At 43.0% G+C, this 27,655-nt stretch overlaps 2 protein-coding genes across 5 annotated transcripts in view; one reads left to right on the forward strand and one right to left on the reverse strand.

The window, feature by feature from the left end:
• Positions 1 to 17,964, reverse strand: part of Fam118b (family with sequence similarity 118 member B) — a 45,784-nt gene extending 27,820 nt beyond the window's left edge. For 2 of the 4 annotated variants that reach the window (XM_041657072.1, XM_041657069.1), the window contains exon 1: positions 17,890 to 17,964. The gene's annotated coding sequence lies outside the window, so the exon portion shown is untranslated. Of the gene's footprint in view, positions 1 to 4,295; positions 4,317 to 4,944; positions 5,085 to 17,889 lie in introns of those variants that run through there. The other 2 variants (XM_041657070.1, XM_041657071.1) reach the window with 2 other exon arrangements.
• Positions 17,965 to 18,051: 87 nt separating this feature from the next.
• Rpusd4 (RNA pseudouridine synthase D4) lies at positions 18,052 to 27,410 on the forward strand. Its single transcript, XM_041657326.1, has 7 exons — positions 18,052 to 18,254; positions 18,638 to 18,803; positions 20,084 to 20,285; positions 23,222 to 23,315; positions 23,391 to 23,535; positions 24,944 to 25,041; positions 26,355 to 27,410. Exons 1-7 carry the CDS (start codon positions 18,066 to 18,068, stop codon positions 26,592 to 26,594), a joined length of 1,134 nt encoding a protein of 377 aa, XP_041513260.1. The 5' UTR covers positions 18,052 to 18,065; the 3' UTR covers positions 26,595 to 27,410.
• The last annotated feature ends 245 nt before the right edge of the window (positions 27,411 to 27,655 follow it).

Genomic DNA, 27,655 nt, shown 5'->3' on the forward strand with positions numbered 1-27,655 from the left:
TTTAACATACGTTTTGAAGCCTGGAATAGTCAGAACTTAGTGCTCAATTCAAATACTAACCCAGTTTTGTTTAAAAATTAAAGAAAAAAAAAAGGCCAGGTGGCAGTGGTGCACACCTTTAATCCCAGCACTCCAGAGGCAGAGGCAGAGGCAGGCAGAGTTTGAGGCCAGCCTGTTCTACAGAGTGAGTTCCTGAACAGTCAGTGCTACACAGAAAAACCTTGTCTCAAAAAACTCGAGACAGGGCTGGAGAGATGGCTCAGAGAGGTTAGGAGCACTGACTGCTCTTCCAGAGGTCCTGAGTTCAATTCCCAGCAACCACATGGTGGCTCACAGCCATCTGTAATGAGATCTGGTGCCCTCTTCTGGCCAGCAAGCATACAGACAGACAGAACACTGTATACATAATATATAAATCTTTAAAAAAAAAAAAACTTGAGTCAAAACAAAACCAAAAGCAAAATTAAAAACTGCTGGGCAGTAGTGGGCATAGCACTCAGGAGGCAAAGACAGACAGAGCTCTGAGTTTGAGGCCAGTGTGGCCTACAGAAAGAGTCCCAGGGCACTCAGGGCCACACAGAGAAACTTTGTCTTAAAAAACCAAAATAGCAACAAAACCAAATTCAAAACAAAACAAAACAAAACATACTACTTATCATAGGCCATGTAAAATTTATAAATATTAGCTCACTTAATTCCTACAACTTTATTATTAGGTATTATAGATTGAATATCTGTTACCTGAAAATCCAAAATGTTCTAAAATCTAAAACATCTGGACCACTGACAAAATGCCATCAAGTGGGGGCTGGAGAGATGGCTCAGAGGTTAAGAGCACTGACTACTCATCCAGAGGTCCTGAGTTCAATTCCCAGCAACCATGTGGTGGCTCACAACCACCTATAATGAGATCTGGTGCCCTCTTCTGGCCTACAGGCAGGATACTGTATAAATAAATAAATCAAAAAAAAAATTGCCGGGCTGGAGAGATGGCTCAGTGGTTAAGAGCATTGCCTGCTCTTCCAAAGGTCCTGAGTTCAATTCCCGGCAGCCACATGGTGGCTCACAATCATCTGTAATGAGGTCTGGCGCCCTCTTCTGGCCTGCAGGCATACACACAGACAAAATATTGTATACTTAATAAATAAATAAATATAAAAAAAATGCCATCAAGTACAAAATTTCACATCCATCTGACATTATGTTATAGTAAAAATGCAGGTACACTATGAAATTGTACACAACACCATCAGGCTAAGTGTATATACAGAATAAATTAATACTGTGTTTTAGGCTTGTGTCTCATCTCCAACATACCTCATTATGTAAACCCAAATATTAAAAAAAATAAACGAAAAACATAAAACCCTAAAACTTGAAATATTTCTGGTCTCAAACATTTCACATAAAGGAATCACCACCTTCATTATTAACCTACTTTATGGATGAGAAAGCGGTGACACAAAAAGGCTGGTACTTAGTTTAGTTGTCCCAGAATTCAAACCACAGCAACTCTGCCTTGCAATGCCATGTTCTCAGCAGCAGAACTACTAACTAAAATGTTCTCCAACTAATGTTTTCAGCCTTAAAATATTTTTGAAGCCCAAACCTATTTTTTAAGTGCTGAAATTGTAGCAAGCAGATTTACTTGAAATAATTGTGTGTAGAGCTCAAGGGCCATGTCACAATTAGTTATGGTGGAGGCATGCACTCATGCAGCCCGCTCAGTTTGCTATACACCTCTCACACCGAACTCGAGACTAGCTCTGCCATTTTCTCTGGTTAATTTCTGATGCTTTTCTTTTCAGAACCCTTCATATGAGACATCTCCCAGTGTCTATCCCAGTACATCTGTTATAAAAATCGTATCTTATTCATTCTAGAATATTGTTTTCAAGGGGGAGGGGTCCCTTTTAGCATTTATCCTCAACAGTACGCAGTGCTGCTAACAAGTCTCAAAGCTAAGTATGGAAATGTGGTATGGAATTCCCAACATGAATCAACTAGCTAGTCCACACATGAATTTCTCTATATGACTACTATTTCAGCTTCTGTTTCGGTGGAATTTGCTGTAAGGAGTGAGTGAAGTCCTGAGTGAATGAATGTGTGTTGTTGACATGGGTACAGCCATGCCAAGGGCCTGACAGGAACCCCAACAGGAGAAAAAAGCCTTCCTCTGATCTAAGTATGGATGTTAATAGCATGTACAGAAAATGTCCACTGTAGCTTTCCACCCCAAACACTTATGGCCTGAAGACTTCTGTCCTACAGAGATTAACTAAACCTGCCCCCTTATTCAGCTGGATGAACAGCTGTATGTCTCCAGGTTCAGCAATATAACAGCAAACACACTGAGCTTGGAGGTGAGGAGATGGCTTTGGCTTCTCCATAAGAGAGTCTAGACCATCCAATCCCAGCTTTTCTTTCTGTCTTTCTTTGATTTCCTTACTGCCCTAGTAAGGTCAATCCCTGGAGCCATGAAGAGTACAGGAACTACGTACAGCTTTTGTGGGAAACACTTCTCTGTCACAAGTAAACAGGACCTGTGACAGTGTCCTCATTACTCAAACGACTGTTCCACCACTGAGAAATCCTTCAAGGCTAACAGAGTATTGCAAAGTCGGTCATATGCTCAGTGAACACTGAAAACAGTGTCATTAACAAAACTTTCAGGCCAAAATCTTCAAACGAGAGAGAACACTTAGCAACCTTGTAATCCCTGATCGTGAAAGGCAGAAACAGAAGAATCATGAGTTCAAGGCCAACCAGGGCATATGAGACCCTCTATTAAAAATCAAGAAAAGACAGAGCATTTATAATTTGCAAACTATCGTTTGGGCAGAAATAGAGCTGGGGATGGGGCATTCAAGATAACCTAAGAAAAACTTGAAAGAAATGGGGAAAAGAGAGTGGAGAGAAAAGGGACTGGTTATCTGGTAACAGAGAGGTTGGCATTTAATGAAGGACCCAGGATCTGAAACCATCAGAATCCCAGCAGTTCCTGCTTACCCAGCGTCTTAGAGGTAGCACAAAGGGCAAACTCTGGCTCTTCTCTGCACTCAGCATCCAGCTGGTCTGTTAGCTGCTTCCTCATTCTCACAGGCTCCCGACACACACGCACAGCACTCAACTCAGCCAAGCCCCATGCTATAGGGAATAACACCATGTGATAGACAGGCAGATGGAACAAGTCAAGAGGAGGGAAAGTCCAATATTTTGGGGGGTTTTGCCAGAAAGCAAAGGATTTACAAATAACTAATATAAAAGACTGGCACATTTCTTGCAGCAAGCTTCTCCATCTTTGTTTATAAAAAATGAGACAGTAACTAGAATAAAGAACACTATTTCTTCTGCCGTAAAAAGGGTTAACTTTTTTTTTTTTAAAAAAAGGAAAACAATAGTCATCCTGTATATCTTGAGAAAAACCCAAACCCCTCTAATTGTGGCTATTGGACTAATTCCAGCATATCTGTGATTTAACAACTGTCGAAAAAGGGAGAAAAAGATGCCCAGTATAAGTAAGGTACCACAAAGGAGCATTCCACAAGCTTATTGACTGGAACACACGCAGTAAAATATTTGCCTGGATAGTTGATAAATTCAGTCTATAATGTGTAGTGCGGCTTTTCCTATTGGTATATAAAAGCAAGCTTACTGTGTCCTCCTAAGACTCATACAGAGATAGGAATGATGTCCAGTGAGCAGGGCCAGGCTTAAAAGGTTTTATCTACCCACAGTTAACTTAGCTCCTATCGTTATTCTTGAGCAGCCTGCTAGAAACCTCTGGCTTTTGTCAGATAATCTCTGCATCAAACTCATTTCTTGAAAACTCGCACTGGTAACATGCTAGATTGATGCTGCTTATTTTTTTACCAACAGTCACTCATATTCAATGTGAAAAAAGCCTCATTAGTAGCAAGGCTTCTGAAAGAGCCCAAATTCCAGCGAGTCATTTCACTCAAACCCAAAATAAATCATATTGATATTTCAGGCTCATAATCTTGGATGGTCTTTTTATCACCATATATATGTATATATACATACACATATACATACACATATATACATACATACATGTGTCTGCATGTATGTATGTGCTTGCTCTCAGAAGCCAGACGGCGTCAGATCTTCTGGGACTGGAGTTACAGATAGTTGTGGCTGCTATGTGAGTAGCGGGAATCAAACCTAGGTCTTCTACAAGAGTAGGCAGTGCTCTTAACCACTGAGCAATCTTTCTAGCGCCTTTATAATTAATTATAAAGGCAAATTGATAGCTCAGTTGATGAAGTGCTTACCTTGCAGGCACAAGGACCTTAGTTCAATCCTCCAGAACCTACAGTCTTAAAAAGCCATTATGGTGGTACACACTTGAAATCCCAGAGCTGGAGAGAAGGAACGCAGCATCCAAAAGTGGTGGTCCACACTGTAATTCTAGTACCAGGAAGGCAGAACAAACCTAGCTTACTCAGCCAATTGAGGAAGGTCAATGGGAGATCCTGTCTCAACAAACAAGGTGGAAAACTCCTGAAGAAAAATAGCTAAGGTTGACCTCTGGCCTTCATATGTAAGGGCAAATGTACCTGTGCATCTAAACACGCATTCTCATGGGGGGATGCATATATGTATATATACAATCAAGTCCAATTATTTACATTGAGTTCATCTATCTATCTATCTATCTATCTATCTATCTATAAATATAACAGATAAGTAAAATTTTATCACACGTTTTCTCTGTATAAAAACCAATTTCCAGAACACACAAAGAGTTTTACTAATGAGCTTATTTGAGTACAAATTTTTGTTTTCGTTTAGCAGTTTTAAATGTCTACTATATGCTAGGCTCTTGAATTCTCTACTTCAAATGGAAATAGAACTGGAGGCTAAAGAAGTTGTTACATGTCCTTTTAAGGAAAGAGGGTAGTCAGGCATGATGGCACATACCTGTAACCCCAGCATTCCAGAGATGGAAGCAAGAGGATTGTGAGGTGGCGGCCAGCTTGGGCTTTGTAGAGAGACCCTATCTCCAAGAAATTACAGCAGGAGAACTATTAAGCGTCGGAGGTGATATCTGTAAGTTCTGTCTGGAGGAGAGAAAAGGCATGTTGAATTTCAACAGTCCTTCTAATTTGTGCTTATATGAACACGTACCACTTTCTTTCTTTTCTTTTTGCTATTAGCAGAAAGTATAATGTTTTGTCTCAGACCCGTATTTCTGAACACTCTCTACTAATTTTATTTCAGCTCCAACCACCTAGCAAACTAACCTAGAAACTGAATTGCAATTTGCAGAACAGGATTCCAACAGAAAACAGTGATAAATGGAGAAAGAATAGAAGTTTTACAAAGTACAAAAGGCCACTCTAGCCATGACACAAAATTCAGAGCATCAAGAAAAGATGAGCTGTGGGCCACGAGGGCTAGAACAGTCCCAGCATCCTCTGAACAGATTATAGGGCATGGACATTTCAAATGAGGCACTCCAATGCACAGAACCCACTTGATACACACAACTCTGCCAATTTTCTATTATGGACAGTGACGATAGTGTGACCAATTCAAAACTTAAGGAGCACATAGAAAATTTTACTCTATGAAAATAGAAAATATTCATCACCAAGTTAAAAACATTTAAAAGATTTGGTGCTACTGAGCTAGAAAGAACAGGGAACATTAATAAAACCTGATTATGTATATTAGGTAACTGCTCTACCAATGAGCTATATGTCCAGCCGTCTTTTTAAAACTTTTGATTGCATATGCCTGTGCACATGTGCGTACACATTCAAACATACAGGAGTACAGACAATTGTGGAAGCCAGAGGCATTGGATTCCCCAGAGCTGGAGTTACAGGTGGCTGTGAGTCTGACATGGGTGGCAAGAACCAATCTCACGTCCTCTGCAAGAACCCACTGACTCATCTCTCTAGCATCCCCAGGCCTCTTTTTCACTTCCTATTTGAGAGTCTCATTAAGTAGTCCAGACTTGAACTCACTCTATAGCCTAGACAAGTCTTGAACTTGTGATCCTCATGACTTAGCCTGTAGAGTAGTTGAAATTACACAGCTATGGACAGTCAAAACCTTCTTCCCCTCCTTTTTGAGACAAGATCTCACAAATGTGGCTAAATATGACCCTGAACATGAGGATCCTCCTGCCTCTACCTCCCAAATATTGGAATTACAGGCATGCGTTTTCAGTTCTGGGGAGTGAACTCGGGGCAGTGTGTAAGTTAAATACTCTTCTACTGCCGGGCGGCGGTGGTGCACGCCTTTAAACCCAGCATTTGGGAGGCAGAGGCAGGCGGATCTCAGTGAGTTCGAGGCCAGTCTGATTTAAAAAGCAGGTTCCAGACAGTCAGGACTGTTACACAGAGAAACCCTTTCTCGAAAAACCAACCAACCTGTGGGTGACAGTTGTATGGGTGGGCAGACTGTGGGGCTACTGGCAGTGGGAACAGGATTTATCCCTACTGCTTGTACCGTTTTTTTTTGGGAACCTATTCTCTTCGGATGGATACCTTGCTCAGCCTAGATATAGTAGGGAGGGCCTTGGACCTTCCCCAAAGCAACGTGCCTTACCCTCTCTGAGAAGTGGATAGGGGGTGGTGTGGGGGGCTAAGTGGAGGGAAGGGGAGGAGGGGAGGGAGTGGGAACTAGAATTGGTAGGTAAAATGAAAAAAAGATAGTTTGTTTTCTTTTTAAAGAAAATAAAATAAATTAAAAAAAAAAACCAACCAACCAACCACCACCAACAACAACAACAAAAAAACTGGACTACTAAAACCTGCTCTTAAAAGACAGTTTTCCCATGCTGAGCATAGGGGAGCAGGCCTTTGATCCCAACACTTGGGAGACAGAGGCAGGCAGATCTCTGAGGTCGAGGGCAGCCTAATCTATAGAGTGAGTTCCAGGACAGCAAGGGCTACACAGACAAACAAAACAACAAACAAAAGGCAGTTTTCCCCTTTACTAAACCCAATCTTAACTCTTTCATTGTTTGTCTTAGCAGCTTTACCATAAAACAGACTTTTGGCCTCTAACCTGACCATCTGTAAGCAGAAATGATCAAATCCACTTGTCTCCCTCTGAATTATGGGAGATGAAAAATAGGACCTTGGGCACATTAGGCATATACTCTACCACCAAACTACATCCCCATTCTGGAATGGTAAAATTTTTAGTTTTGGGATTTTTTGTTTTGTTTGTTTTTTTGTTTTTAAATGTTGGGTCTATAAGCATGGTTTACTTACAGAGATCCGTTTGTTCAGCTGCCCTATGAAGTGAACTTAGGAAACTCTGCATCACTTTGTTAAGATTTCAAGTGAAGGCATGAGTGTAGGTATTTAAAGACTACATCTGGAGGACACTTGTGGAATGGAAGGTCCATGCCTAACTACTGCTTTATTTTGGCTTAAAACTCAGGAAAAACTCATTTCTGGAAGCTGACACATTCAATCTCCCTGCAGCTTCTACAGAATTCCTCAAACAGGCTTGTGCATGCTAGCTTTGAGGTCTGTCTTTACTCAGAATGTTCTCCCCATCTATATGCATAGGCCACCAAACTTATTCAAATCATACCTGATGGTCTGAGCTACCCTACTTACTGTGCCTAACTTATACAAGCCCTGGAGATCTTAACACTAGCAATCATGCATGCACATCCTCTGAGCCATCACCTCAGCCAAGGGTGGATTACTTACTTATTTATTTATTTATTTATTTATTTATTATATAGACAGTGTTCTGCCTGCATACCAGAGGAGGGCAGCAGATATCATTACAGATGACTGTGAGTCACCTTGTAGTTGCTGGGAACTGGACTCAGGACCTCTGGAAGAGCAGTCAGTGCTCTTAACATCTAAGCCATCTCTCCAGCCCCAAGGGTGAATTCTTAAGAGTAGAACTCTTTCTGTCAAGAGACTCAGGAGTATTATTACTTGGGGGCAAGAAACTAGTGTTTCTTATCTCAAAACAAATTGGGTTAAATAAAAGTACTCCACGACTTCTCATCTGTGATTAATAAAATTAAATTCTTCAACATGGTATAAAGCCCTAGATCTATCACCATCCGCTCTTCATCCTTGTCCTCCATCACCCCTGTCCTTTCTGATCCCCTCGTTTCAATGCTACCAGTAGACTGTCCATCCTTTTCCTCTAATTGCCTTTGCTATACTTTGACGTCTTATTTGTATCTTTTAACACTTGCAATTATTGGCCACGCTCACAAGAATAACTTCTTTCAGGATAAGGAGAAGTTCTATTATCCTGTTCTTAGGCCAGTTTCTATTACACAGTGTAAAACAACAGAGTAAATGTTGAATATGTGCCGACTCAACAACTGTGTACCTACTATGAGTTAAAGTCTAGAAGATAAACTGATATGTTTAATGTTCTAAACTGTTAAAACCCAAGATGAATAGGTAAAGTTACAGTATTTTCTTTCAAGCCAACCAAAAACCTCCTGTGACTAATGCTATCAATCACCAGTTTAAGCCACCACTGCCGGTAAGTGGTGTTTTTAAGGGTGGAGGCCAGTTTGTTTTATATAACAAGACCCTGTCTTGAACAAACAAACAAATATGATAATATGGTGAGATCCACCTATAATCCCAGCTATGCAGGTAGAAGCAAGAAGGTCAAGGCCAACCTGGGCAATTTAGCAAGACTCTCGTTTCTATGAAATAAATGGAGGAAAGGTCTGTACGGCTCAGCAGTAGAGAGTGTGTGCGGTCTCGGGTTCGCTCTCCGCAGCTACAAGAACAAAGCCAAGCAGTGGCGAGACTGGGCAGCAGTGCGCTTATGAGGGCCCACAGATGTGAGCCTGTTCCAGCTTGACTGGAGGTCAGAGAGTTTGAGTTTATTTTTGTTCTCTTGAAATTGTTGACAACAGGTGTGGCTACAAACAAGAGATCCTGACCTAGGGTGTGGTTAATTAGTATTTGGGGTATAGAGGCAAATCCACTCCACCTGGACCAAAGGCCGGAGAATTCAAGTCTATTCCTTATACCATGTTAATGAAATCTGTTGTCTCCCCACTCCCACTTTGAAGTGAAGCATGTGGAAATTAAAAAAAAAAAAAAAGATTCGGGATTCTGTATTCACTGAAATGTCCCTCCCAATACTGTTCTGTATTTGTCTCTTATATCTCTGTTCCTTTTGCTTAATAATTCTAATCCTCACGCTCCTACCTCGGAACGTGGTCTTTGACAACAGCTACAGGAACAAAAACAAGCAGTGACAAGACAGGGCAAGAGTGCACTGCTACCGCTGGCTGGGGGCTGTGAGGCACCAGAATGAGCGGGACCCCAATGAGAAGGTGGCTGAGGAGCAAGCGGTCTCTAGCGCTGATCCATGGGTGAGATGCCGATGGATTCCGGAACACTGTAACAAAGCACTAACTTGTAGTCTAATCTCAAGCTTTCCAGCCAGAGTTAAAAAGGCTGGCTGACCTTCTGAAAACAGTTAAAGAAATTTATGGGTAATTTGTGCTGCTCTTTGCAATGTACAGATATCATTGTGCCCTCCCGACTTTGGTCCTAAAGTAATTAATACTTTCTTTCCCAGCATTATCATCAAAATGACAAGAATTCTGTAAACTATAAAGCCAAAACTGAGAGAGGGGAGAAGACTGCAGCAGCTAAGAACTTTCAGTGAATTTTTAGAGATGGCAAACAGAAACTTTAAAGGCGGACATAAAGATATATATAAGGATTATCGTGATGTCTGCTCACTGCACAAATTCTTCACCCACTGCTAAGTCAGAAAATGATTTTGTTTTCTCCACCTCCCCATTCTAAGGTTTAGAGAAAAACAAAGTGAACTTTGAAATGACTTGAGTCAGATACAGTCAGGACCATTACACATCCAAAGAAATCACAAGATAAAGGAGCTCATTTGTTTCTCAGATTACTAAGTGCAAAGTCCCTCTCTACAAAGGTGAACAGAAGAGACCAAAACCAAACCCTGGGGAAGTCCATTGTAGCAGTGAGGTTTTGTCAGGTAAGAAATGCTGGAAACAGGGAAGGAAAAGAGAGATGGGTCTGACTTTAAGCAGAGAGGGCACCTCATCCAGGTTCTCTGAGGCCAGCCTATGAAGGAACACGTCATTGCTATCGGAGGCTGAGAATTTCCAGCAAAAGCCCTCCAGTCACTTGCAGGAAATGAAGCTAAAGCAAAGATCTGAGAAAAAATCTAAAGAACTATAAATGGACCCACTTGTACCCATATAGCAAGAGTAGATATTGTTAGAAAAACAAAAACTCAGACCCTTGCAAGGTAGCACATACTTGTAATTCCCAGCACTTAGGAGGTGAAAGGAAGATCAAAAATTCAAGGTTAGACTCAACTACTTAATGAATTCAAGGCCATCTTAGGCTACAGAGAGAGGAAGGAGGAAAGAAAGAGAGAAGAAGGGGGAGAAGAGGGGTAAGGAAGAGAGAGAAAGGGCTAGAGAAGAAAGAGGAGATGTGGGGGGAGAGGAGGAGAAGGGGCAAGGGAAGGAGAAGGGACGGAGAGAATAGCAACAAAAGAATCAAAGAAAGGATGGGAGAAGAGTCTGGCAAATGTCACAGAATTGGAGGCTATGAATGAGCCCACTATAACAAGGCAACACTGGGGAAAGCCCTATCCCATCGTACACCACCATGAAACTGCATAATGCCAGGGACAGAGAACATCCTAACAGCTTTAAGGAGGGGGAAAAGGTAACAAGAGCATGTGAAAAGGATGTGAAATAGCCAACTCCTGAAGAGAGTGCAGCAATGTCTCAACCTCTGGGGGAGAATGACTTTAAACCTTCATTTGTAAATGCTACTGAACCAACAAATGGGCAGGCAAAATCCAGTCATCCAAAGACTTCTCGGGAAATTCCTGGAGTGTGTGCCTCAATAAAACAGGGAAACAAGCCAGAAAAGGACATGGCTCCACACAGGAAGGAGGTGAAAGAAGCAGGTCCAGTACAGCAGCTGGGCAGCGTGCCTAAAAAAGAGTGAAGGCAGGAGGAAGAGGCCGGCGCCAACAGGCAGGGTGCTACAGCGGGGCTCACAGTGTTACTGATAAATATGTGAACAGTATGTTGGCACACTTGGGGGAAATGAGCAGCAGGCAGGTGGAAACTGAAGTGCAGGCCAACCTAAACACTGAGGAGCACAGGTGAAGAGACTGTACGGCTGGCTCTACAGCCAACGCTACTTGACAGAGAAGTGAAGAAACAATATTTAACATTAGCTATTCCTTTTCTTACATTGTTCAGGAGCCTGATCTTTTTTGTTTTGTTTTGTTTTTGGAGACAGACTTTCTCTGTAGCTTTGAACCCTGTCCTGGAATTCGCTCTGTAGACCAGGCTAGCCTCACGCTCATAAGTCCCCCTGCATCTGCCTCCCGAGTGCTGGGATTAAAGGCGTGCGCTACCATTACCTATCTAGGAGCCTGATCAACTTACAAGTCCCAATATATTGGTCCTGCCATTTCTGACGTGGTAAGAGTTACTGGGAAGCATGGGGGCGATGACTCAAGTTTGTTATTCAAGCACTTGGGAGGTTGAGGCAAGAGAACCGCTTTAAGTTCATGACCAGCCTGAGCTACATGGTGAGATGGTTTCAAAAAGGAATCAATTGATGAATCTCTGCTGTAGAGATTCTGATTTGGTGAGTTGGAATTAAGTAATCAATTCCTTTCCTTTCTGCTTCCCCAAGCTGACACTGAGACTAGTAATTGAGTACCTACTGCATGCCAGACACTACACATATTTATCTTGCTTGCTTATCAAATAACCTTAATAGGCAAGTATTATAAATTCATTTTACAAGTGAAGAACGAAGATGTGGAGCTTAAATGCTCAACATTTAATAACTTTCAATTTAATAAAAAACAAAGTCCCCAACCCCCAATCTATTTTCTTTTTGTGAGTATGAGTATTTTGACAAAATGCATATATGTGTACCATCTGAGTGCCTGGTGCTGTGTAGAGGTCAGAAGCAGAAGCTGGATACCCTCAAACGGGGGTTACGGATGATTATGAATCACCAGGTGGGTGCTCAGAACTGAACCCGGGTCCACTGCGAGAGCAACGAGTTCTCTACATCACTGAGCCCTCCCAATCTATTTTCAAATCTCCTCACCTTTCTAAATATCAATCTGTTTACTTCAAGTAAACACGGAAATTCCAGTACCACACAGTTGTTAACCCTATCTTCTTCTCTGGTGAGAAACTGAAGGCAGAAAACTCTGAAGTAAATAACCTAAGAGACAAAATTAGAGTGAACTCTGTATTTTTTGACTCCTAGTTCATTTACAAGCTATCTGACAAGTATTTATGCAAATATATATGCAAGTGCTATACTATGTGCTGAGACAGCGGATATTGTTTCAACACTGGCAATGGCTGGGCTTTACAAGAGTACTTTAACATGCATTAACTTATACCTCAAGCAGCTAACACTGAACAGTATAAAACACACTAACGTAGGCTGCAGATGTAGCTTAATGGAGAGGAACATGTTTACCTTGTTTAAAGACCAAATGACATGACATGCTTATTCCAGCATGATGGCTCAAACTTGTACTCCTGGTACTGAGGAAGCTAAGGCACTGCGTTTGAGAACAGCTGTGTAGTAAAATTTTGTCTAAAACAACAACAACAACAACAACAACCAGCTACGCATGAGTAATCCTAGCACTCAGGAAGCTAAGAAATAAGAACCATCTCAAGGTTGAGGACAGCCTGTTACATAGTGACTATGAGGCCCCACCATGGCTAACCACAAGCCCCTGATCTTAATATACAAATAAATTAATACCCCCCAAAGTGAAAGATGAAATTATATAAAACCGCACAGACTGAAGCCAGTTTGCCTATCTCCACATGGCTCTTGGCCACCATGTACTCTAGTATCTGCAAGGCTTACAGACCACAAGTTTAAAAAGAAAACTATGAATGCTACCCCTCTTCTAATTTTCATACTTTTCATGCTATAACCATTACTTTTTATAACAGAAAGCATAAAATAAATTTTAAAGAAACATCCATTCCTTGTATGTCATCTTTGACTTTAATTTAGGTAGTCTCTACTTTTTCTAAATAGGCAGACCAAGATTGTCCACGGTTGCACATGGTCAAGCTTAACAGCAAAAACCACTTTTCATCTCTTTATCAGCTACTGCTATGCACACACTTTTAGAAAGCCACTATACTAGAACAACTACGACCTTAAATAGAAACTAGCCAAGAGTAACTAATCAGGGCACAAGCATGGCAAATGAGAGACCAAGCTGAGAGGAACAATGGATGGCACAACACCTCTGCGTGGTCAGCCAGCTTTCAATAAGGACCTTGAATGGGCAAGGTCAGACGTATCTCACGGGAGGGATGTATTTTATCTCCTCAGCCTTTGGTGCCACCAGGTTGGAGACTGTGAACAGAGAGAACTAGGTCGCAGCTTCCTAGGTCCACCTCTAGCATCCTCTAGAGACAGAGATGTATTTCCATGCTTCACGAAACACCAAAGTCCAGAAAGCACTGGTGTAAGGTACACCTCTGGACCACTGGTCAAAAGGTAGATAAAAGTATGAGGCGACAGAACAAAGGAATTTCTTAGAAATGCCTGTCAGAGGCTGGGTGTGGCAGCAGGCTTGTAATTTTGGCATCAGAAGACTGATTCAGGAAGACAAGAGTTCAAGGCCAGTCTGGGTGATACAGTGAGCTCTAGGATGGCGTGGGCTCCATATTGGTAAGCATCCTGTTTCAAAAATAAAAAAAGTAAGATGGTTTGGAAAAAATAATTACTATCCACAACCAACATTATAGGGTTATAGGATTCTCTTTTTAAAAAATGGGGTCCCACTATGCAGCCCTAGCTAGCCTGGAGTTCACGGTGGAGACCAACTAGGCTGGCTGCCTCTGCCTCCTTAGTGCTGGGATTGAAGGTGTCACCACACCGGAGCCTAGGAAAGCTTCTCTCTCTCTCTTTTAAAATTATTTATATGGGGTGGAGGCGGCATATGTGCCATAACAAGCACATGGAGGTCAGAAGACAACCTGGCGGAATAGGTTTTCTCCTTCCACCTTTATGGGGTTTCAGGTTTTCGAAGCAAACATCTTGTGCCATCTTACCAACCACCACTTAAGAAATCCCCCAATACCATTCAATTAGGTAAACTCCAATACTTAAGTCTCACTCCCAATATCATTCAATTAGGTAAACTCCAAATATAAACATCAGCTCAGTAGAGAGAATGCTACTCTCTGGGGTGGGTCACTTGGGAGGAACACAATCTAGAGTCTTTATACTGGTGCTAAATACATTCAAGGTAAGTCTGCAATAAATTTCACTTGTTAAGAGGCTTTTCACTTATTAAGTGCCATTTGAAAACCTTCACAGAACAGATACTTAAAGTTGTATAATCAAAACCCAGAACCCAAATTACCTGTTAAATTCTTAGCAACTAAACTGGGACTAGTCCCCAGATCGATCGCCTGGCCCCCAAGACCACACTTTCCAGGAAACTACCAGTGAGTTCTTGCTGATTGCTCCTCCCAACCTCCCTAAAATCATAAAACAATGACCAAGTACTTCCTGCTCCTCAGGCAAGTGGATCCCTAGTTAATCTGCAACCGGCAAATCTTTGTTTCAGGAAGCACAGGTTAGCACTCTGTGAACTAATCAATCTTCCATGTATGGGGCTTAGGGTTCCTCCTTACTAATTAGCTATTCTCTATATTCATGAAATACTAAGGGAGCTTTTTTTGCTTCTCTATAGAACAGACAACATCTTTAAATGGTTCTTTTAAAAGATTTTTAAAATTATTATATTTATTTAGTGTGTGTGCGTGTGTATATGTGTGCGCGCATGTGTGTGCATGTGTGCCTGAATGTGCTCAAGTGCGCACACACACACTCTTGAGGTGAGAGGACAAGTTGTGAGAAGTCACTTCTTCTATGTGGGACTCAGGTCGCCAGGCTTAGTGGCAAGCACCTTTACAAGTCAACAATCAAGTTCTTTATGTAGTTACATAAATAAGCCATGTTTGTATAGTCTGTACTCTGTAAAGTTGATGACACAGTAACAGAATGTCCTTCTACTTCCTTCCTTGGACTGAGAAAATCAAAAGGTGCCGCTAATCAAAAAGACATCAAGTTGGTGAGGAAGTAATAAAGAGAATGCCTGAAATAGCTCTGACTGAATAAGGAAGAGGAAGAAGACAGGACAGCTTGGAAGGGGAGAAGGATGTAAGAGTATAATTGTTCACAAACACTAACTCTATTCAGTTTTTTTTTTTTTTGAGACAAGGTCTCTTTATGTAGCCCTGGCTGTACTGGAACTTGCTATGTAGACCAGGCTAGCCTTGAACTCACAGAGATCCGCCTGTCTCTGCCTCCTGAAGGCTGGAACTAAAGGCACACGCCCAGCTATAACTCTGTTTTTTAGACTGTGAAATGCCAAGATTCATAGGAGAAGCATTAAGGGAACCGCAACTTTTGTAACCACATGTAGAGATAAATAGCAAAACTGAATTCTTTAAATTCTTCCTAGAAAATTGCAGCAAGAAAAACCCTAAAAGTCTCTTCTTTTTTATTTTTTTATTTTCGAGACAGGGTTTCTCCGTAGCTTTTGGTTCCTGTCCTGGAACTAACTCTTTTAGACCAGGCTGGCCTCGAACTCACAGAGAGCCGCCTGCCTCTGCCTCCCGAGTGCTGGGATTAAAGGCGTGCGCCACCACCGCCCGGCAAAAGTCTCTTCTTTTAAGACAGTGCCTGGCGTCTTTATTTTCAGGCATTATAGTGTCCCACAGCACTATAGAGCGTGCCTTGCATTAACCTGAAAACAAGAACATAGCTTTGTCTCACTAGCAATGACATCTGAGTTGCCTCTTTGCTTTGTCTCTTGCCATGGAAGGCCGATTCTGTAAAAACAAGTATTAATCTTGAAACATGCAAGAAAGGTAATGGTATAAACAGGTTTTTCCACTTTCTCCCAAACCATAAAGGTACTCCACCTGGTATAGGTGTGTGATTAAATTCACTTAAAGGTGTGAAGTTAAACCCTGATGCCCCTTCTCCCAAGACACGGTGATACTCAACAGTTTAGTGACATTAGAATCTGCAACTGGAGCTTATCAGAAAGGGCAATAATTCTCAAGTGGAATTTCTCAACTTTTGTAGGTGTTCTACTTGTGAATTTATTGTCGAGAGGGGACAGAACCACTGACAGAAGAAACGGTGTTTCCCAAACTGTTCCCAGGGACTCTATATTCAGACCTCTTATTTCAGAAAGACAGATAGGTCTCCTTTCCACCATTCTCTGCTTTCCTTCAAGACAAAAACTGACCGTAGTAAAATAGTTCAAAACACTCAGAAACAAGCTGGGTGTGGAGGTATAGTCTTTAATCCTAGCGCCAGGGAAGCAGAGACCAACAAAACTCTGCGAATTAAAGGCTAGCCTGGTCTACAGTGTGAGCCCCTTAGAACAAATCAAGTGACAAATAAAAAGCCCAAGCCAACTCAGTATTGTTCCAATTTTAGTATATGTGCTGCCAAAGCAAGCAACCAACCCAACTCAGGAACACTGCAGCCAAATAAATAGTTGTGAATTTACTATATTAACAAGCTTGGGGATTAGGGGAAAAAAAGCCCTCACGCAATTCTCGTCACCAGCAGATACCAATGGACAACTGGACTGCAGAAATGGCAATTCACATCCCAAGGACAGTACTGGGCAGCGGGGGGGGGGGGGGGGGGGGGGGGGGGGGGGAGACTACGGAATGGGGACCGTGATCTTATCAATGACCGCCTACACTGCAAGAGCCTAGTTGGTTTCCCGGCTACAAACCCTCTTTTCCATCTGTCCAGCACTGCATTATCAGATTCCTATCTACAATTCCACTTACAAGGAATTTCTCAAGAAGTTTCAAGGACTCTCAACTACCTATCACATTAAGTTTAAACTCCTCAACTTTTAGTCTTCTGTAAAATATCTACCTGCTCAACTGCTTCACACGAACTGTGGTCTCCCTTTGCTAACCCTGTTTTGGAGGGAGAAGGACCCAAGCCTAATTCAATTACTTATTCTCCAATTGAAACGCAATCCCTCTATCGTCAGAGAAAAGTCACTAGTTTTCATGACATCCTTTTAGCATCAGCTTCCCCAGCAAATGGCATGCACATCCCAAGTATTTTCGAAATCACCATTCCAAACAGCTGCTCATACTTCCAGCTCCCCTTTGGTGATAGGCAAGCCGTAGTTTGCAGCTCGACATGGGAGTCCCTTGTAGGAAAGGGAGAGAGGGCTGGACAGTTTCAAGCTGTGAAGGGAAAGACTAAAGGAGGCAAAAGTGAAAGGTCTGGGCTCTGCACTTTCCGCCCGTTCTTTGGGAAGAGTGGAGAAGCGACAGCAGAGCCAAAGAGGTGAACTCCAGAGGAAGGTCAGAAGAAACCCGCGGTGCTCTCGAGGTAGGTCATATGGGGTAGGGGTCCTGGATCAAGGAAAAGAACCGTCATCCTCGGGAGAAGGGACTGGTTACAAACAACGCGAAACAAAGGGGCTGGCAGTCGCAAAGTGAGAGGATGGAATATGAGAGATCCGGGGATCTCCGGAGGGCGAACGGCAAGAACACGAAAGGGGACACGACATGTCCCTCCGAGGACCCGCCGAGGACGTGGTTGCTAAGAGGGACGAGACAGGTGCGGATGAAGGATGAGGAGCCAGCGTCTCCCCGGCTTCGCTTCTAAAGGGCGCGGGGGCGGGGAAGTGGTTTTGAGTGGGATCGCGTCCCCAAGCGAGACTCGGTTCCCAGGGCAGTGCTCTCCAAGAACGGAGGTCCGGGCCACGAGGAAACCGTTGAGGCACCGGCATTTCCCAGCCCCAGCCCGGCTTCCCCAACACACTCACCGCGTCTGCTCCAAACGCCACCTCTCCAGCTGCAGCTACCGGCCGGCGCAGCCGCACAGAGCGCGCACTGCCCACGTGACCCGCGGGCTTGATACCCACGTGACCAGCAGAGCCCGCCCCCACCCCCTCCGGGCGCTCTCCTCCGTGCGGCGTGGTCTGACCCCGCCCTCGGCAAGATGGCGGTGCCCAGATTGGGTACGCCTGGTTTCCGGGTCCTGAGTGGGACGTCGCCTCCCGGGAGACCGTTCATTCCCGGATCCAAGCAGTTTTGTTCCAGCGCTTCTACCTCTAGGCCCTTGAATGCTCAGAGATTGGCGGAGAAGCTCCGAGCCCAGAAACAAGAGCAAAAGACGAAGAAAATGCCGGTGAGCCTGGGAAGACCACAACTCCCAAGAGGCAATGCTCTCAGGATTTCCCAGGTGTGGGGTGCGGTAGGCAGGTTCTGTATCTGCCGGTAAGTCAGTGTTGGGGGGGAGGATATACAGTGTGATAGTCGGAATACCTCTGAGAAAAAAGGACAGTGCTTGCGCAGTGTCTTTGTGGGCACTTTTGCTACTGCCAGGCTCAGACCCAAGCACCACGTGGGTATGTAGGTGAGATAGATACCGATATATGGTCCCAAAGGAAGGCATGAATCTAATTCTACAACACAGCCATTCCCCGCACGAATTTTCACTTAAATCTCATTTAGGCCACCCCCAGAGCTTCGCTTCCTCATTAAGATTTTGCCGCCCTTCTCTCTCCTTAGGGCTCTACAAACCTTGTTCAGCGGAGGGTGCAGGAACTCGTGCGATTCACGCAGCAGCTACAGCGAGTTCACCCCAATGTGCTTGCTAAGGAACTGAGCCGAGGGATTCTCCACCAGGACAAGGACATTCTGGTCATTAATAAACCCTATGGTCTCCCTGTCCACGGTAAGAACCACGTGGGCAAGGGAAAGGAACCTGCTGCTGCTTCTACAGCTAACGGTACCTCTGAAGCCTTACTTACATGTGAGGCATTCTTGAATTCAAGTTAATTAAACCTTTCTACAGTATTATCCCTTGTATATGACTACTGGTAACACAAACCAGTGCCTAGTCCCCACTTCTACATATTTGACAGTGGGCTGTATGCCTCCCACAGGGATCATTGCAAAGAAATACAAACGCTGAATTCTGACTGTGGGTTGTGTGCAGCCTCCCACACAGATTGCTGCCGAGAGATACAAAAAGCCGTGCGCTGACAGTTTAATGGTTATTTTCTATCAAAACGGGGGAGAGGGAGAAAAGCTGGGTGCTAGTGTTCCACTGTCATCCCAGGTCTAGGAGAGTCTGAGGCAGGAGGATCGGATGTTCAGACCAGTCTCAGCAACTGCAAAACCTCATTTCAAAATGAGAGAGCTAGAGAAACAAGAACAAACAAAACTGGGAAAGAGGAAATAATATAAGAGGGGATGTGTTTGTGTTTAGGATTATACCTAACGTGAAACCCCAAAGTGTCAGGAACTTAATGGATGTCCTGAGTCTGTTGAATGCCGTGATGAGGGACAGCTGAAGGGAGACAGAACTGAAAAAAAGAAAAATAGGGAATATCAAAGACTTATAGGGGGAAAATAAATATTTTAGCTAAAAGTATTTTGGTTGAAATAAATAACTCCTTTGGTGGCAGTGCAGAGAAATAAAATAGGCCTTGCCAAATGCATTCTGTGATTTTTTTTCCCCCTCTTGATTTCCTAACATGTTTTTTTCCTTACTATTCTCTGATGAGGTTTTTGGTTGTTGGTGTTAATTTTTCAAAGGTATTTTTAGATAACAAAGCAGAGTTGGAAAGATAGTGCTCTATGTTCGGTCTAATGAAGAGTACAGAGAGTAAAATCTAGGAATATCTGTTCTCAGAGCCCCTCACCTTAACCTTTCTTCTATAATGGCTCAGTATAGCTTCCCAGTCCCCCAAAACCAGAAGAGAAAGCCACAATTTTGTCCAGACTTCAGTTACTTTTGAGTCCTCGGGATGCTTGTTAGAATATGAGTTCTTACTTAGTAGTCTCAACTGGGGACCTCGAGTTCATTGTCTAGCTAGTGAGTTCTCTAGGCCTATTATTGTTAGTAATCTCTGCCATGTTTTCATAGCACAACTGTAGAAAATGGGGACAATTTCTTACTCAGTAAGGATTGGTCTCTAAGAAGAGTTCCTCTGGCTCTTTGCTTCTTAGGTGGCCCTGGAGTCCAGCTCTGCATCAGTGATGTACTGCCCATCCTGGCAAAGATGCTTCGTGGCCACAAGGCAGAGCCTTTGCATCTGTGCCACCGTCTGGACAAAGAAACCACGGGTGTAATGGTGCTGGCTTGGGAGCAGGATATGGCACATCAAGTGCAGGAGTTGTTTAGAGCCCGCCAGGTGGAGAAGAAGTACTGGTATGGGCCTGTTAGTGGAATAAATGAGGGCCTCTCATTTGTCTGTCTGCTGTACTACAGGGACTAATAATGGAAGGCATTGTACTAGGACTCATGAGGATATAAAGAGTCTATGAAATAGCTTACTGCAAATATTGAATGATAAAATAGTCCGTGTCTATGTGCATGTATGTATGACTGTGTGCATGCACACCTATGTATACATGTTGAAGTCAAGTAGGATGTCAGACTTCATTCTCTATCACTCCTTATTTTATTTTACTAAGCTAGGGTATCCCTCTGAACCTGGAATTCACTGATTGGTTAGACTAGCTGAAAAGTTAGCTTCCAGGCTGTGCCTGGCTCTGCCCCCTCGAGCCCTGGGATTACAGATGTGCACTGCTGTACTGGGCTTAGCATGTCTGCTAGAGCTCCAAGCTCATTATCATGCATGTGCAACCAGCTGAGCTATCTCCTCAACCCTTTTTGTTTGTCTGGTGTTGAGATGAAGTTTTACTTTGTACCTTTGGCTGGCCTGGAACTTGCTACATAAACCAGGATGGCTTTGAACTCTCATCTTTCTCTCTCTCTCTTTCCCTCTCTCTCTACCACTCTCTCTACCTACCTATTTACCTATCATTCATCTATCTACCTACCTACCTACCTACCTATCATTCATCTGTCTATTTACCTATCTACCTACTTACCTATCATTCATCTATCTGTCTGTCTGTCTATTTACCTATCTATCTCTTTGTCTATCTACCTATCTATCTATCTACCTACCTACCTACCTATCATTCATCTGTCTGTCTATCTATCTATCTATCTATCTATCTATCTACTTCTGCTTCCCAAATGCTGGGTAGAAAGACCTGCACCATTATATCCAGTGCTGTTTTTTAAATATTTATTTATTTGTGTTTCTGTGTGTGTTTGTGTATGCATTTAGCCACATGCTTACCACTGTGCATGTGTGGAAATCAGGACAACTTGGAGTCAGTTCTCTCCTTCCATCATGTGAGCGCCAGAGGTCAAATCTTTATCTGCTGTGCCATCTCAATGGCCTCTGATTTGTTTCTTGAGACAGGGTCTCAGGTAGCCCAGGCTAACCTTGAACTGCTCATTCTCCTGCTGGGATCATCACCACACCCTGTTCCGTAGCAGTGTTTTTAGGATATATCCCTTTAAAAATAGGATTGCAGATTTGAATGATATGCATGCTTAAAATGTTTTATCATTTTTTGAAATTTATCTTTATTTCATGTGTATGTGGGGATTTTGGTTTATGCACCATAGTCATGCAGAGCCTGTGGAGGCCAGAGAAGGGCACTGGGTCCTCTGGAACTGGAATTGCAGATGGTTGTTAGCCGCCATGTGGGTGCAAGGAGTTGAATGTACATCCTCTTGAAGCCCAGTCAGTGCTCCTAACCTCTGAGCTGTCTCTCAAGCCTCGTGTGTAAAAATCTGGTAGTATTAAACTGCTGTCCTAAATAGTTGTGTCAGTTTCCACTCTCACCAGTGGTGAGTACACACACCTCAAGTTATTTTAAAAAGCCTCCCAGATAGGGCTTTTGTGTTAATTTCTGTTTGAATTTCCCTTTCTGAGAATAGACTATTTTTCCTAGGCTATTTTCCTATTGGGTTATGATTTAAATTTGATTTATAAATTTCATTCTATGCTTTAGATATACAGTCCTTTTTTGTTTTAGAAATTGTGCATTAAGTCTGTGATCAAGGGGGCCCTTTAAAAATTAGATATGGGAGGTGGGTGGTGGCAGTGCACACCTTTAATCCCAGCACTAGGGAGGTAGAGGCAGGCAGATCTCTGTGACTTCGAGATCAGCCTCTTCTACAGAGCAAGTTCCAGGACAGAAAGAAACCAAAAATTAAAGTCTCAAGAATTAAACCAAACCAAAACAAAATAAAAACAAACAAAAAACTGGTGAGGGACCTGTAGAGGTGGCTCAGGATTAAGACCACTTGCTACTTTCAGACATCTGTGTTTGGATCCCAGTACCCACAACAGGCAGCTCACAACCACCTGTAACTCGAGCTTAAGAGGACCTATCTCTGACCTCTGTGGGTACCTGCACTCATATGACAGATGTAGCATACCGAAATAAAAGTATTTTTTTTTTCTTTTGAGAATCTATTTATCTCTGGCCCATCCACAATGGTTCTCATTCATATCTAGTAGCTGTGGATTTGGCATCTGTATCTTTTAAAGTTTCCAAAAGCTTAGTGATAGAGCTAGGGCATCTAATATGCCTGAAGCCCCAAGTTTGGTCCTCGTACTAAGTATAGCAAGTTCCATAAATAACTAGAATGTGCAATCAGATTTAAGAGCTACTGGAATAGTTGGGGACGCTCCCATATGATTTTCATGATGTAGCGCCTAGCCTGACAGCTGGATACGTCTAAGCTGAAGTCTTCTAAGCTAAAGTTATACATATTGATTGTAGAATACTTTGAGAAAAAAAATTAAATGATCTTGCACCGATATGTACAGTTAAAGGAAAATTGAGGAAATAAGATTTTGTATCCCATTTCTCTTTTGATTGATTATAAATAGTCATTTGGGGTGGAGGGCAGATGGGGGTTGGGGGAGATGGGTAGAATCGAGATGCATAATGTGAAAACCACAAAGAATCAATGAAAGTTAACAAAATAAATGAGTAGGAGTGGGTTCTAATCACATACTACGTGAAAGAATGTGGCTGAGTGACAGAATGGATATGGTAAAAACTCACAGGACTGTCCCTCTCCTCGTTAGTCAAAGAAGTCATGAAACCACAGCCATCATTCAGTGACCCATTTTAGATCTCTTTTACATAGACAAGAAGTTGCAAAAATGGTAGTAAAGATGGTCCATTGTGAGGTCTTAAGTGTCTAACTCCCAGCAGTCCCTCTCGGATTTTTGTGACTTCAGGCAGCAATCTGTGTGTTACCCCCAGGGCCATCACTGTGCGTACCCCCTTGCCCTCGGCAGGAATCATAGAAATCCCGATTGTGGAGAAGAAAGTACAAGGCCAGCAGCAACACCACAAGGTAGGGGAGCCGCCTCCCTGAGGCATGGGTTTCTGTCTTTTCCTAGGAATCACATCTTGATTTCTCTGGCTGCAGATGACACTGGCCCCGAGTTACCGTATGGACAATGGGAAAATGGTAAAGGTGCGGGCTAACCGGGATGCCCATGTTGCTGTCACTCAGTACCAGGTGCTCTGCAGCAACCCTTCTTCCGCCCTCGTGGAGCTGCAGCCTGTTACTGGTAAGGATGCCCCCTTCCACCATGCTCTGCCCAGGGCCTTGTGCTGGATTTTCTCCTTATTCTGAGCCACTGATATTGTGCTTAGGCTGAGGGTACAGCTGACTTCTGTGACTCTGTGTTTCTGATGCAGATCTGAAACTAGGGTCCCTGTGGGGATGATTGTGGGGAGTAGAATAGATGAAATGACACACTATGTATCCCACACTGCTGGAGCTTGTGAGCCTCCTGCCTCAGCCTCCCAAGTAAGGAGAACACAGTTTAAATGGCTTTATTGAAAAACATACAAAGCATTTCTTCAAAAAACAAAAAAAAAAAACATTTCGTCCAGCAATTCTATTTTTTAGTTAAAAACAAAACAAAAAACCAAAAGCTAAAACTAAAGGCAGACATTTGCATCCTGTGTTCATAGCAGTAACCCCGGATGGATGAATAGAGAAATGACATGGGATGAGTATGTGTGCACAAACAATGTTATTTTTAGCCTTAGAAGAATGATGGAATTCTGCCATGTGCTACATGGATGAACCTTGAAAACATTATGCTAAGTGAAGTAAGCTACATATAAAGGGTAGATTCCGTATGATTTATCTCACATGATGTACTTAGAGTAGTAACATTCATAGAGGAAATAGAATGATGCTTGCCAAAAACTAGTGGTGAGGGGAACCAGAGGGGAGGAATGGTCAGCCATTGTTTCAGTTGGTGGGTTTTAGATTGGAAGAATAGGAAATTTCTAGATGGGCAGTGTTGATGGCTGCAGACCAGTGTAACTGATGCTACTGAACTGTGTCTTTAAAGTGGCTCAAGTGAGAAATTTATATAGATAAATATATTTTCGAGAGAGAGAGAGATGGAGAATTAAGAAATGTGGGAGGCCAGGCAATGGCACACAACTTTGATCCTAGCCTTTGGGAGACAGGAGCAAGCAGACCTCTGTGATTTCAAGGCTAGCCTGGTCTACAAGAACTAGTTCCAGACAGCCAGAACTACACAAAGAAACCCTGTCTCGAAAACACCCTCCCAAAAAAGAAAACTGGGGCTGGGTGTTTAGCTTAGTAGTAGAGTACTTGCCTAGCCTCCACAAGACCCTTAGTTCAATCCCTAATACTGCAAAAGAGAAAAAAAGAGAAAGAAATGTACAAAATAACAGTTTACCACCATATAGTAAAGTTGTAAGAAGTTAGGGTAGTCATAGACATAAATGTCATGGGGTGATGGCTGTCCAGAATAGGTATGCTTATTTCCCCAGCTGGCTGGTACTGCGTAGCTTATAGTTTCCTCCATTACTCCTTTTTGCATTTGGTGCTGCCAGTTTACTCTGCTTTAATTTAGAATGTGTTGAAGCAGATGTCAGCATAGCACCGTTTCTATTGCTCCTCATACATATTTCTTTCCTTTTTCTCCTAAGGAATAAAACATCAGCTTCGGGTTCACCTGTCTTTTGGGTTGGATTGCCCGATCCTTGGTGATCATAAGTACTCAGACTGGAATAGGTTGGTCCCTCAGGTAAGACTGATTATATTAGTTTTCTGTGATAAAATACCATGACCAAGGCAACTTACATATGAAAGAGTTTGTTTTAGCTATTGTTGGAGAGGGATAAGAACCCATCATGGTGGGGAAGCATGGCAGCAGGAACTGGGTGCCAAGAGCTCTTATCTCAAATGTAAGCACAAAGCCTTAAGTTCCCAAAGCCTGCCCTCAGTGACACACTTCCCCTAGCACCACCTAAACTTCCCCAAATAGCACCACCAACTATGGATCAAAAACTGAGTGTTCAAAAGCCCAACCCTGTGGAGGCACACTTTCAAACCAGCATTGGTTTAACTCTGTGTGTTTAACAGGTGAGAGAACGCTTCACCACCACCACCACCACCACCACCCCACCCCTGTGTTTTGTGGTTTTGGAGATAATATTTATTGAGATAATAAACAAATGAATGGCCTCACCCTAATGTGTCAATGCCGGGAGTCCCCTTGGTCATTTTGAGACAGGGTCTCATTGCGTAGGGCCTGGAAACCCCTTTGTAGGTCAGTCAGGCTGGCCTTTGAACTCATAGGGATCCACCTACTTCCACCTCCCCAGTGCTGGGATTAAAGGCACGTGCCACCACTGCCTAACAAGGACGTCTTTCTTCCATTTGTTTCCAAGTAACAGTGAAGTTTACTAATAAATGATTTTATTATAAATACAAATATGGGCATCAAGAGACAGGGAGAAACACATTTAAGAAGACATCCATTAGAGCAAGGGAGGGTTCTCAAGGAAAAATGTGACATTTAAGTGTCTTAATAATAGCTTCTGAAATTACATTGTTCAAGAAGATTTAAAAACAGATGTTTTGGTAAACTTACTATTTTTTTTTTTAAATTAAAACCCTGAAGTAGGTCATGACAAAGTATTGTCACCAGACACGGGAACATACTTCTAACTTTTAGAGGCATCAGAGTAGTTGTTGTCTTCATGGAGCCACAGGATGTACTGGCAGAGCCTTAATGGTTCATTTGTTTGCTTTCAGATATTGTTGGGAGGCTGTGATCAGATAAAAGCTGCCTTTCCTGCTTTCTAAAGAACCTCGGAGAGTCTTTTTCATTAGCTGATAGTAGCATCCATTTTCTTAAAAGGCCAGAAAATGTTCCAATAGGAGTTTCTCTGGTATGGTTGTGTTTTTCTTACCTAGGTTCTAAGTCCTTACTAGATATGTCCCTGGAGCAGACTAGGCATTACTGGGTTATGAGTTATAACTTGCAGAGGTTAGTGTGGTCGCTAGTTAAAGGTCACTGGCCATGCCCTTAAGGTTTGTCTTTGCTCTCTTTAGAAGCTTTCTGCTGGCACACTGAAGAAGCTGGGACTGCAGCAGACAAAGGCCCGCTACATCCCCCTTCACCTGCATGCCAGGCAGCTCATCCTGCCTGCTCTGGGAGCCAGAAGAGAGGAACTCCTCCTGGCCTGCAAGCTTCCTCATTTCTTTGCGAGTTCTCTGCGTCGTCTGGGTTTAGACATGCCAAATCAGGATCAAAGCGGAGGCAGTGAGGCCAGGCGTGTAGAAGCAGAGTGAAGACTATTGGCCAGGCTGGCCCCAGAGCTCTGCTGTATTTCATGGATTCTGTGATCTTCTCACTTGGAAGAGACTACAGAACCACTACCTGGCTAAGTTGAAGGAACTTGGCCACTTCAGACTTTTAATGGAGAATGAAGTCGTATTTACTGTCAGTTTGGCTGTGATGTGGAAAAGCCTACTGAAAGTCTCTCCTTGATAGGTCTCTTTGCCAAAATGAAAGAGAGCCTAGGACCAGACAGATTGTACCAGTAAAGGAGAACCACAGGCTGGAATCTGTGGCCAGGAACTGTCTTCATCCATCAGGAAGAAAAGCTTCTGAGCTGTCAAGAGTGCTCCCTTGGAAAGAATGGCTTGGATAAACGTGTATCATGGGACCCAGGGATTTTGTCAACTAGAACATGGGTGCCATACTGCCTTAGCATGAACCTGTGAGAGGGTTGTTCAGCTGAGACAAATGATGGGCAGCTAATCTAAGAGAGTGAAGTTGGTAGGGTGGAAGGTAGTGGTTGGGTCAACAGACCAAGCACACAAACTGTCTAACAGCTCCAGCTGATTGTTGCCCTGTGGGCAAATTTTCTATTTTCTTTTAGAGAACCAGGAAAATCCAGATATTTCTGTGAAATCTCCCAACCTGTTACCAACTAAATAAAAACATTCTAAATTTTTTTGAGATTACAATTGCATCATTTCCCTTTTCCTCTTATGTTTCCAGACCCTTCCATGTACCCTGCTCACTTTCACATTCATGGCCTCTTTTTCTTTAATTGTTATTTTGTGTGTGTGTGTGTGTGTGTTCCTAAATAAATACAACCTGCTAAGTCTATATAATGCTGTGTATATATGTTTTCAGGGTTGACCATTTGTGATGGGGAAGCCTTGTTAACCAATTATCTTTAAGAGATGGGACCAATGGGCTGGAGAGATGGCTCAGAGGTTAAGAGCATTGCCTGCTCTTCCAAAGGTCCTGAGTTCAATTCCCAGCAACCACATGGTGGCCCACAACCATCTGTAATGGGGTCTGGTGCCCTCTTCTGGCCTTCGAGCATAGACACAGAATA

The sequence above is a fragment of the Microtus oregoni genome, unplaced genomic scaffold, assembly GCF_018167655.1.
Source record: "Microtus oregoni isolate MIOR12 unplaced genomic scaffold, Mior012 000008F_ref0000371, whole genome shotgun sequence".
NCBI lineage: Eukaryota > Metazoa > Chordata > Mammalia > Rodentia > Cricetidae > Microtus > Microtus oregoni.

Bases quoted from the DNA above. Each gene is read 5' to 3' on its own strand.
- Rpusd4 (XM_041657326.1), top strand. From the start codon at position 18,066: ATGGCGGTGCCCAGATTGGGTACGCCTGGTTTCCGGGTCCTGAGTGGG. The intron at 18,255-18,637 runs GTGAGCCTGGGA...CTCTCTCCTTAG, and splicing joins AAAAGACGAAGAAAATGCCG to GGCTCTACAAACCTTGTTCA. The intron at 20,286-23,221 runs GTATGGGCCTGT...TGTTACCCCCAG, and splicing joins CAGGTGGAGAAGAAGTACTG to GGCCATCACTGTGCGTACCC.